At 44.7% G+C, this 12,535-nt stretch overlaps 1 protein-coding gene across 1 annotated transcript; it reads left to right on the top strand.

The window, feature by feature from the left end:
- The first annotated feature begins 9,784 nt into the window (after positions 1 to 9,784).
- Positions 9,785 to 11,536, top strand: PRSS35 (serine protease 35). Its single transcript, XM_082481921.1, has one exon. The coding sequence runs from the start codon at positions 9,794 to 9,796 to the stop codon at positions 11,033 to 11,035; it is 1,242 nt and encodes a 413-aa protein (XP_082338047.1). The 5' UTR covers positions 9,785 to 9,793; the 3' UTR covers positions 11,036 to 11,536.
- Positions 11,537 to 12,535: the final 999 nt, after the last annotated feature.

Raw genomic sequence — 12,535 nt, 5'->3', positions numbered from 1 at the left:
GATTATCTACCCTAAGATAAGAATACTACAGTTCTGTGAATTCACTCAAATCCAGGGTACAAATCCGATGGTAAAAACTTCCGTTTTTTTCTTTATTATGCAGGAAGAATTCTGATAGAAGTCAGTACATTCTTGATGTTAATGCCAACTTGCTCTTCCCCCCTGCCACCACTCTTTTTTTTTTTTTTTTTTTAATTTTAGGTATCAGTCTTTCAAAGCTCAGTTCCAAGTAAACATCTCTCAGTTGGTATATTATGTCAAACTTATTTTTGGAACATGCAGAAATACCAAAAGGACTCACTAATCTTCTAATGAGATAAAATTACCTCTGAAGGATAAAATTAGCATGCTGTAACTTTTCCAACAATTATATTTTTATAGCCCTACCATGTATATTATACAGGGTGTTTCTAAAGAAACTGTATTCAGAAACACATATTCCTCATGGTTTTTGCAAACTGTACTTTGAGGAAATTTTTAAAGTGATAATTATTTTTTTCAAAAAAAAACACTTTAAATTTTTACGAAGAATTATCCAAAATATGTCATCTTCTTATTGCAAGAAATAAAATGTTATTAATGAAACAGGTTTCAAGAAAAAATTGTGAAAAATAATTTTAAAAAGTAAATATGTTATGCTCATAAATATATTCTAATTTTTCTAAAACCATTTTTTACAAATGTTCATTTATCTTGAGAGCTTTCAATGAGTGTCATCTGAGAAGAGAGAGGAGTGTGAAAGCAGGAGCCAACTCTATTAATATTAGCCAGTATTTCAGGTAAAAAAAAAGAAAGCATGAAATAAATACCCCAGCCCAGATTCCGAAAGCAGGAGCAACTGGAATGATAGAGCAGAAGCACACCGATCCCATCACCCAGAGTTCAATAAATAGAAACAAAGCTCTGCTAGCCTAATTTTCTGAAAGATGGGAAACAATATAGGACTAAAGGGTCAGTTCTTATAGAGGCGATAGGTTACCAATAAAAATCTGCTGTGCCCTGCATTACTCAGCATATTCATAAATGATCTGGAAAAGGGATAAGTAGTCAGGTCACAAAGTCTGATGAGGCTATCGAGTTATTTAGCTTAATAAAGATGAGACAACCTTGAAGAGCTGCAGACAAGTTTATGAAAGGGAGTGGCTGAACAGTAAGATGTCAGATGGAGTTCAATGTAGATAAATACAAAGTGATGCACAAGGGGGAAAATGGTCATTACTTCAGGTATGAAAAGGCAGGTTCTGATCTGGTCCTTACTTCTCAGGAGAGAGAGTCCTGAAGTTAGGAAAATGGCTCCATGGGAACATCAGCCTGATGATCAACAGCTGCCAAAACAATAAGAAAACATTAGGAAATGTTAGGAAATCAGTAGAGAACAAAACAAAGCATATCTTTTGTCTGCCACAGAAATACGTATTTTGCTTGCATCTTGAGCATAGGTAAATAATCATAGAAACATTGGTTGAGAGGGACCTCTGCAGGTCACCGAGTCCAACCTTCCACTTGAAGTGGAACTATCGCCTAGATCAGGTCAGCTGTGGCTTTGTCTGAGTATTGGAAACCACCAAGGATGGTGATTCCACAGTCTGTCTGGGGAACTTGTTCCAGTGTTGCATGGTTATTTTGGTGAAGAAATTTTTCCTGATGTCCAATCTGGACCTCCCAAGCTGCAGTTAGTTGTTGTGTCTTGACACAGCTGCCCAACGAAAGTAGGTTTTGTTCTTGTTTTCTGATTTCCACTGTCAAGAAATGCTTGGCTGCATCATCCCTTGGATGCTATTCTGGTCCCTGCATGTAAGCAGTAGGATGGAAAACAGGAATGTCCTTCATGTAAAGTGCAGCCAGAATCCTTCAGTGTGGGACAGGGGCTACAGGGCATATGATGGACATATATAACATTTTTAAGTGGCTTGTAAAGGATGTAGCCTTTGATAAAGAACCAGTGAGAATCAAACAAAGCTAGCAGTAGCCAGGTTGAAAATACATAAAAGGAGGCAAGATCTCACACAACACGTGGCTGACTTGGGGAACTTGTCACCACAGCATGTTGTAGATGCTACAGATCTATGTAAGTTTAAAAGACGGGCAAGGGGCTGATGGAGAAATCCAGTGGTTACTAAGGTCATAGCAACTACATCTGCCTCAAAAAATCTCTGAATTTGAAATATTGGTGGCAGGGAAGGTGTTGCAGGGGACTTTTGCATGACCTTGCCCTATACTAATGCAATACAATATTGGCCCAGCAAAGCCCTTGGTCTGACCCAGTATAGAAGCTCTTATGTTCCAGAAATTTCTTGTAAAACTACCTTACACTCACTTCTGTCTTGCCTTATTAATCAAACTGGGAATTCTTCACCTCTTTTTCTCAAGCACATGAATAATTATTATTACACTTTGTTTTCAATTTATACACACAAATAACAACAGCAAAAACAGATCTTAAAAAAAAAAAAAAGTAGCATGTTGAAGAAATTGACCTCAATCTTCAAAACGAAACTGCAGGGTGCAGTTTCTGGCCAAAGCCTTATTTCCAACCTATTTATATAATTGGTTCCGCTAAATTTCAGAAGTTAATTCTTTGGAAGGAAGGATATGCCTATGATTAAGCCAACGAAATAGCGCTCTGGAGATCTCGGTCTGATCTCTAGCAATGCCACAAATTCCCTGCTGGTTTTGGCAAAACTGTGGGCCCTCATCTAGTGTGAGCCGAGTTTTCAGCAGACGAGCTCACTGAAATCACTTGGGTTAAGCACTTGCAAAAGCACTTAGTGAATGAGCTTTTCATGTCGTGCATTTCTGTAGCAGCGGAAAGCTTTGGGGAGGACCTTGTTGTAGTGCAGAGGGCCAACCTACAGAGCAGAGACCACCACCCAAAGCTTTCTGCCTTGGGAAGGGTGATGAAAGGGACACCAAGGGAAGGGGAAGGGAGAAAGGGAGGGGTGGAGAGTGATGGGGAAAGGAGGGAGGCACTTCTCACCCGAGGCTCTGAGAAGTGGGGCTGGGGAGAAGGGCGGCCCTGAGGAGCAGGGCCAGCAGTGTCCCTGAGGAGCGGGGTCAGGAGTGTCCCTGAAGCGCAGGGCCAGCAGTGCCCCTGAGGATCGGGGCGCCCCAGAGGAGCAGGGTCGGGAAGGCGGGGGGCCGAGGCTCCCCTGAGGGGCGCGGGCACGCCGGGGTCCGGGAGAGCTCCACTCCCCACAGCCTCAAGCCCCATCCCGGCCCGAGGAGCCGTCTGAGGGGCCGGCAGTGGCTGCTCGCCTTCCCCGGGAGTCCTATGGCAGGTCGGGGCGGAGCGGCCCTCCCCGCTGCCACCGGCCGCCGCCGCCCGGCCCCGCCGTGCCCGGCAGCCCCGGCCCCGGGCAGGTGGTGCGGTGCGGGGGGTGCGGCGCCCTCCCGCCATCCTCCCCCGGGACGGGGTCCCTCCGCCTCCCCGCTTGTCTCCGCCTCCCCCCGGCACGGCAGCCTCTCCCGCCCCGTCCCTACGCGGGTCACCCCGGCTCTCCGCCCGGCGCCGGGAGCAAAGCCTCTCCCCGGGGGCGATGCGCCTCCCCGCCCCGCGGGCAGAACCCCTTCTTCCCTTTCCACCCGAGGATATACCGGGATCTGCCTCCGCTTCGCTCCCCTCGGCCCTCCCCCCTCTCGCCCTCCTCCCTCTCGCCTCTTTTTTCTTTTTTTCTTTCTTTTTTTTTTTTTTTTTTTCTCCTTTTTCCATCCCCTCCCCCCGCCTGGGAAGACCTGGCCGCTCCCCCCGCCCCGTCCTCAGTAGCCGCGGTCGCTGTGCGGCGGAGCGGAGCGGGCAGGGGAGGGGATCCCGCGCCCCGGGGCTGTGGCCGCCGTCCCCTCCGTTCGTCCGTGCCGGGGTGCCAGGTACGAAAGAAACCCCCTTTTCCCGACACCGGCTGCGGGGGGGGAGAGAGACGCTGCCTCGAGGGACCGGGTCGGGGCAGCGGTGGGTGGGCAGTGGGAGCTGGGGATGGGGGCTGAGGGTGGCAGCCCAGGTCCGGGGACGGGGCAGCCCCAGGTAACGACCGTAAGGCGATCTTCTTGTCCGATGTCGTTCTTCCTACACGGGTCGTTTTTTGAGAAAAAAAAATTATGAGGTTGAGCGATGTCAATACCTCGGGCTTGGCAACCGAAGGGTTTTGTATGAAGCTCCTCTAGCCCGATGGATACATTTTTGACAGGACTAAAACGCGACGTTTCTTTGGTCCTTTTTTTTTTTTTTTTAAATTTTTATTTTTGTATTTGAAGTTGAGTTCATCAGACCGCTAAGAGGACCCGAGCAAGGGGCATAGTCATTGGGCTTTCAGGGGCTTGTGTCTGTGCTGTGTCGTCTGCGGGGAGCGGGCAAAGAAGCCCCTTCACCCTTCGAAACAACCTCCGCTTTAATTCTGATTCACCCCCTCAGTATTCGCGCTACCATCCCCGCGCTCTTCTGAAACTGACGCTAATTTTATCCAGATTCGTCACAGCTGGAAGCGGATTTATCTTGGAATGGCAAAAAAAGCCGTGCCAAGGTATTTAACTTGCAGGCTCTGGAGAAAGGGGAACTCCTTTGGATCAGGCGCGGAAAAGCAGAGCCTGCCGCGCAAAGCGGGACCAGGGGATGGCTAAAAAGCTGTATACAGAGTTCAAGCCTTCCTCTCCAAACCCTCGGCTTCTTCCACCAAAACCCCGGGCTTTAACATGCCAATGCATAAGAGCGGGCGGTGGTGGAAAAGCGGCCACCCCAGCAAAGCCTCCCGGTCCACGCCGGTCCTCCGGCTGCTGCCCGCCCGCTCCCGTCCGGGGAGCCGCTGCCCGGGGCCGCCCCGGCTGGCAGGACTCGACCCCCGGAGCCGCTCAGCGGCGGCCGGGACGCGACCCCCGGACTCGGAGGAACGGGGAGAAGAGCCCGGCGGCGGGGAGGGCTGGGAGGAACGGGGGGGTGGGGGCTGGGGGGCGGGGGTTCGGCTGGGCCGGTCGCAGTTGCCGGTCCGCTGCCTGTCCGGGCGCGCCACCGGGCGGCCGGGAGAGGGAAAACCCCGTCGGAGGTGAAGAGTCCCTTGTCCCCATAGCCATCCATCCTCCCCTTTCTTTATTTCCCTCCCTGCGTGTGAGATTTCAGAAATGAGCTGTCACGCCTGCTGTGTAAAATTAGTTCTTCTTATGCCTACCGAAGCTGCTTAAATTTTGTAAGAGCCAGGAATCGCAGCGGGGTTTTCTCTGTAAGAGTGGAGGACGAAATCCATGCACCAATATATAGAGTGAGTGCACCCGGAGGAGTGAAGAGGGCAGTGGCGGATAAGGTTAAGGTAATGGTTTCTTCCAGGGAGTGCGAGATTTCCAAAATTTCTTCTCTGTTTTGCTTTGTCAGAGTAGAACTGTGAATTCCAACTTTCAGGCCATTTCAAGAATTAACTGCCAAAAGCAGTTAAAGGAGCTGGTTAGTGTAGCAGCGTCTAATATTTTATGGTCTGAAAATTGCATTTAAAATTATGTAAGCTTAGTTTGAAATGTGCTGACTTTCCTACAATAAGAAGGAAACCCCAGAGCAGAGGCTGCACTGAACAGACCAAGATAAAACACTGCCAGGTAGCAGCTGCAGACTTTTCTTCTGCCTGAGCTAGACCGACATGTAAATTCATTCTGGGGTAGTCTGAAGAGAAACATATTCTAGTTCTGCTTGACTACAAGCCTTCCCCTGAGCATTTGAGATGCATTCTGCTGGACTAAGATGGGTCATACCGATGAAATATTTGAGGGATATCCTGAAAAGTTGGGTAGGTTTTGCCCTGTGAATGCAGAAAGATTTCACGTTGGAAGCAAGAGGTGAGAAGAACTGAAAATACTTTTAACTATATACATACGCCTGGCAGATGGAATGACACCAAATAGGGTGTCCTCACTGTTAACAGCTGGGTTTGGGAACAGGAGGGAGAATTTCAACATTTTCAAGGGGCTGGGAATCTCCCTCTCACTTTCTAGTTTCCATGTTCTGTCTTCTCTGAAGCAATTCATCCTGCCATAAGGTCAAAGCTGACTCAAGGCTTCTAATTATTGTAAGCCAAACCAAAATTTTATGGGAAAGGAGCGAAGGAAAGGAGAGGGCAGAACAGCTTGGGGTTTGGAGGGAGAGCGGAGAACAGCGTGGCAGAAAGCGTGAGTAAGATGTTGAGGGTTTTTTCTTGCTTCCAGCTTGTAGCCTTCTCAGGGTCTTTCCTCCATCCTCTGGAGGCTGTATTCTCTCTCCCCTTCTCTCACCCTGCAAGGGTGTCTTTGCAGCCATCTACCCATTTCCATCCCCATCATCTGGCAAAAGGAATCCCTGTGTTCCCCCCTTGCTGGCAAACCTGTACTGGGCCATGGCAACTGCTGACGTTGCTCATGCTTGAAGCTGGCCTTGCTTAAATAGTAGAGATCAGGTCAGTTAACAGATATTAAGTGCGTGTCTGTAAATGACAATGCTGCCTAGTAGGACCACTGCTCTGGTCTGTAATGAGAATTACCATTTTCATCAAGTTCCTAGGCTTGGACCTCTTCCAGTTCTACTGAAGTGCAGTTAGTTCATTACAAGCAACAAGTGGTTCATTATAAATGATGAAAATCTTGGCTTCCAAGACTGCCTTTGTAAACAGTGAGCACTTGAGTATAGCATTTCAAATGAGAGGCTCCAATGCATCTATTGAGGGTTGTGTGTTATGTTTTATTTCTTTTGAAAGAGTGGCGGAAGGGAGCCATAGTACTCCACCTATTTGCTTGCAGAAAGTCTCTCTATAAACCGAAGTTAGTTATGGGTCCAGCTGGGAAGACTTCAGCCATTGCAGTGGAATGACATCAACCTAGGCACCGCTAAGATTTTCTGTACAAACTAGCAGTTAGTGAATGAACTTTCCTTAGGGCTCTCAAAATTCAGCTACAGAGAAATATCAAACAGCCAGTTCCTGAGGAAGGGCTGAGAAAGGGAGGAGTATTCTAGGAAAGAACATAGAAAAGGCATTCTTGAGCTTGACAGAATAACTGGGTTTCTTAATACCTTGTATTTGTTCAACAGTTATATTAAGGCAAAGCAAATGAAAACCAGTTTTTCTGCATTAATATCACATTGTTTATCATCAAATCATGCTAGTTTGTGACAGACTGAAAATAAAGAAAAGGACATGCTTCCTCATACAACATGTAGTAAAGCTGTGGAACTCCTTGACGCAGAACGTTGCAGAATCAAAATTTTATATGGGTTCAAGGGAAGACTGTGCAACTATGGAAGAGAAATCCACTGAGGTTTCCTCACACTACAGAAACTACCTCTAGTTTAAAGTCCATGAGGTGCAACTGGTTGTAAACTAAGAGATTATGAGGGAGGACAGACATACATGGTTGCCCTATTCTTGTACTCTACCCTAGGCATCTGCATTGGGCCAGTGTCAGAAACAGGATTTTAGGCCAGGTGGACCTTTGATCAGGCCAGGAAAGCTATTCTTATGTTCTCATCATAGTATTTCTTTATTTTGACACCTTGTCATTTATCCATAGATATGTAAAACTGCCATTCTTCTTCAAATTTAGGACTAATTGAGCAATAACCAAAACAATACTTTGAAGGTAAATTTTTATATAAAAGTTAATGTCTAAATATGTGCATTTCTGCTATACCAATAACCTGGACTTGTGTGGTCAAGTAGTGTGTCTCTGCAAAATCTTGCACCTGGGATGACTCTGCTCTACTTTCAAAACCTTCAGATATCTTTTAGTATGACCACACACACCCCAGAACTTAGGTCTGTGAGTCACTGTAATCCAGACGTCTTATGAAAGTCCGCACATCTCCAAAACCTGAGTTAGCTACTTTAAAGCCAGGGTGGCTATCTTTATACCGTATCGTAAAATGTGTTTTATATATATCCTAGTGAGTAAACTCCAGGTCAAAGTTGGTGTTCCGTGTAGGTGAAGGTGAAAAGTGTCAAGAACTATGCTAAAACAAAACCACCCTCTGAATTTTGCATCAGAAGCAACAACCTCTGTTTGAACCTTAGTGTTTAGTTAGCTAAAAAGTGATAATTGTTACCTCTTATAGACAAGAACTATGTCTACGTGGTGAAGATGCCTCAAAATTATACGAGTCGTTGGTCCATTATACATATTTTAAAGTGATGTTACCACTTCTTTTTCCATGTTGCACAAATACTCCTTTTTTCATGCTAGGTCTTTAGCTAGCTTGTAACCAGGCTGTTTCACTGGATACTTATATTATTCTAAACTAAGCTCAAGGAAAGCGGTTATCTTTGCCCTGGTTTGCACTGCCATTACAATGTAAACCAGAGAGCTTAACCACATGCATATCCTTGAATTGCTTTGCTTTTAAAGTTTAATCATAGGGCCATTCTTTCTACACAGCTGAGGTTTCCATGTAATTGGAATGAGGGACATGAGAATGGAGCGCAGCTTTCCCAATGGCAGTGGCCAGTAGTTGGTTAATGCCACTGACAGCACTGCTGCCAAAGGAGAAAAACGGTCTTTTCAGTAAGGATTTGAGCTCAGAATCAAGACTTCTGGGTTCAGTTTCTGGCTCTGCCACAGACTTCTAACAATTTTACATTCTTTCTGTGTGTTTCCCAACTACAGATGTGAGTAATACCGCTTTTTGCCTTTTCCATTTAAAGTATTATCTCTTTGTGTGGTGCATCGTGCCATCTAGGTGGGGCTTTCCACATGTGACCATAAGGCACAGACAGCACAATTTCCACAGCCTTTGTGGGATCCTGCAGGAAAAAGGCGTGTGATGAATCAGCGGACTTGTCCCTCCTACTTGGCTGGGCTTTCCTGCATGTATATGACCAAGAGACTCCTCTAGACCAGGAACCTTCTACTTTCCTCACTCATCTGTCCTCTCCGACCATGGATTTTGAAATTCTTTGACACCCTGAGAGAGAGTCAGATACCCACGCATAGGAAATGAATGAGGGTTTGGCAGCCACAGCACACAGGGAAATACAATGCAGGATCTGCAGGAGACCTATGCCTTTCACAGCAGCAGAAGCCGAAAGCATTTAATATGGGACTTGCCACCTTGTTTAGGTGCCCAAATTGCTCTGCCTGTCACATCCAGACAACATAAACTTTGAAAGGGGAAAGGAGATCTTTCTCAGTTGATTCTTTGGGAGAGCAATTAGCAAAGTGCCATTTTCCATAGCAGGCAGGTTCACAGCTCTTAGCTGGGTGGGCAACGCAGAGCCATTGGTGAGTTTTAGGTCACTTAAAGCTGCTACTTTTCGCCATTATGGGAAAAAGCACAATTGGTCCGGTTTCCTAAGAGTTCTGAGGTCTCACAAATGTAGTCTCTCTGTCCATCTCTGCCTGGATCACAATTTTTGAATGCGACTTTTGAATACATTGGTGGTTTTCAACCATTTTCTACTTATAGCCAGTAGCTATAGAGTAGAGGTGCAGAGGTGTAAAAGATAATTGCATTCCTGTGGGATAAATAAAAATAGGACACTTTACAGAGTGGAATGACTCAGACTGCTGCCCCGCTGAGGGAAAACCAGGTAAAACTCAGCTGTTTCCACCTTCCAGTAGGTAGCTCAGCATGGATGCTGGCTGACTTGTCTGCGCCCATCTTGCTAGAAACTGTTGGAAGTCTCAGAGGCAATACAGGGAATATTTGAGGCATTTCTATTTTGAGCAGAGAGTTAAATTCTGTTCCGCTGATGTCAGTGCTAATATTGCATGACTGTACTTTGAAGATACTAAGATAACTGTATATTTCCAACGTGTATTTTCAAATCTCTCTTTCTTGTTTTAGAAAAAAATAGATAAAATGGAGCACATGTTACTGCTATTCATATTTTTCATACCTATATTGGGGCTCGGTAATGGAACAGAAACTGAACAAGATTTTACTTGGCACTTAAAGAAGATTCCCCAGATTGTGAGCGAAAGAACTTTCTCCCTTGACAGCCCTAAATTTGATGCAAAAACCAAATTAGAGCTGAACAGTGTATGTGGAATTGAATGTCAAAGAAAATTGCCGGTGCCAAGCTTGTCTGACTTGAAGGACCTCTTATCCTATGAGACCATTTTTGAAAATGGCACACGGACCCTGACTGAAGTGAATGTCCTCGGACTAGTGCTTGACCCAGCTAGAAACACAACCACACAAAGGTCTTCAAGAAAGAAGAGGCAGATCTATGGAACAGACAGTAGGTTCAGCATCTATGATAAGCGGTTTATGACCAATTTTCCGTTCAACACAGCTGTGAAGATCTCCACTGGCTGTAGTGGCATTCTCATTTCCCCCAAGCATGTGCTAACAGCTGCCCACTGTCTGCACAATGGCAAGGATTATGTTAAGGGCAGCAAAAGACTGAGGGTGGGCTTGATGAAGACAAAATCCAGAGGCGACGGCAGGAAACGCAAAGGTGCTAAAAGAAGTAGGAGAGAAGTTTCTGCGGCCCAAGAGGATCCCGAAGCTGCCACAGAACTAAGGCGACGATCCAAAGGTGGTGGGAGGAAGCAGAGGAGATCTGGGAGGAAGCAGGAGACCTCAGATGGCATTCCCTCCTTCCAGTGGACCAGGGTGAAGAGTACGCACATCCCGAAAGGCTGGTTTAAGGGTGTCTCTGAGGATATTGCCCTGGATTATGATTATGCTGTTCTTGAGCTCAAGCGTCCCCACAAAAGGAAATACATGGAGTTGGGGATCAGCCCAGCAATCAAAATGATGCCTGGGAGCATGATCCACTTCTCAGGTTTTGACAATGATCGCTCTGGGCAGCTGGTCTATAGATTTTGTAGCATTTCTGATGAGTCCAATGATCTGTTTTATCAGTATTGTGATGCTGAGCCTGGCTCCACTGGATCTGGTGTCTATCTCCGTCTTAAGGAGCCGAACAAAAAGAAGTGGAAACGCAAGATCATCGCTGTTTACTCAGGCCATCAGTGGGTGGATGTCAATGGTGAACAGCAGGATTACAATGTGGCAGTAAGAATTACTCCACTCAAATATGCCCAGATTTGCTTCTGGATACATGGCAATGATGAGAATTGCACACGAGGCTGAAGAGAGCTGAACCTGGCTCAATTAGCACCTATATTACCATAGAGCAAAAGTCTGCTGCAGCAGCTACTGGAAGGACATCGCTCCACGTCGGGATATTTTTGAACTCAAAGCTCGCAAGTAATGTTATGGTGACTTGAGGAATGCTGAATTGCTGGGGGATGGGTAGAATTGTCAAACAAAACATTTCTAATTGTAATCAACCCTAGATATGCACTTAAAATCCCAAACTATATTTTTGTTTGCAATTGGGATAAATTCAAATCATTCACATCAGAAAAGAAAATGACTACACCTGTTTGTAATTTTTTTTTTTTCCAAGGGAAGGATTGAAACATGTCAAACTGGTATTATTAAACAATATCTTTTTTTTTTTCCCAATGGATTTGCTTTTCTCAGGGTTCTGTTCCAGTTCTTCAAATACAAGTTATGCATACAGTACTTTACTGTATGTGCAGTATGATCCAGAGAACTGCACGAGACCAAGACATTATTTTGGAATTCTCTAAAGACCACAGCTCCATGTTCAGAAGCAGCAGTCTAGTTCATGCTTGTTAGTTTGGAAAACTTCCTCCTCTGGTTGCTGCAGGAACACTTTCATGGAAATCCCAAATTTCTGTAGCTGAGGGTTAGACCTTAAATACAAGTTTCATTTCATTGCTCAGTAAAAACAGCAAAAAGAAATGAATGAACATAGAAGTTTTCATGTTTGGAAGAAGAAGAAACATTGGAACAAAATTTAATGCCTTTAAAACTTCTCTGAGAAGCTATATAAGTCTTAAACACATGCATTTGCATTCCAATTAGTATTTGGAGAACTGTAGGTTTAGTTCCTAGTCAAATGTTTAGTTTTACCACTGGGAGAAGTCACTGACTTCTGAAGTGGCTATTTGACAATCATTTAGAGCTTCACAGTTGATAGATTTTTTGGGTGCTAACAATTTTTTGCAGTTTTTATAAATTACTTTTATATGAGTTCAGCTTTATAGATAGGATAGTATATATTAGACTGGGAGTTGAAAAGCAATATTTTAGTTTGGCTTTATGTGGTTTTGCAAAATGGGTAGTTTTAATCATAACATATTCAGACTCCACCTCAACATGAGTTACAAAGTTAAACTAAAAATTTCTCCCAACTATATTATACCACCTTCTGAATGGCAGAAGTACTATCATCCCGTACATTATAACTGATATCTTGTTAGGTAGCAGCAGTAGTTCGTAAATAATTTGGTTCAAAGTTTGCTGAACCGTATATTTATTGAAAATACAAAGTGAGCTTGACTTTTACACACCTTTAAACACAAATCACCTTTTTAAAAATTGTTCATTGCTACACAAGTCTGTATCTTTTATTTTATATCAAGATTTTGAAGTGCACAGGATTGTTCTGGTGCTATGTTAATCTAATAACATAAAATGACACTGTGTATTTCTGATCGTATTCTTTGGATTTCAATACTTTTAAGATTATTCACCACCAAAATATTGCATTTTTTTGAT

The sequence above is a fragment of the Vanellus vanellus genome (assembly GCF_965231255.1).
Source record: "Vanellus vanellus genome assembly, chromosome: 3".
NCBI classification, from domain to species: domain Eukaryota; kingdom Metazoa; phylum Chordata; class Aves; order Charadriiformes; family Charadriidae; genus Vanellus; species Vanellus vanellus.
This window is presented reverse-complemented; position numbering and strand designations above follow the sequence as displayed.

Bases quoted from the DNA above. Each gene is read 5' to 3' on its own strand.
- PRSS35 (XM_082481921.1), top strand. From the start codon at position 9,794: ATGGAGCACATGTTACTGCTATTCATATTTTTCATACCTATATTGGGG.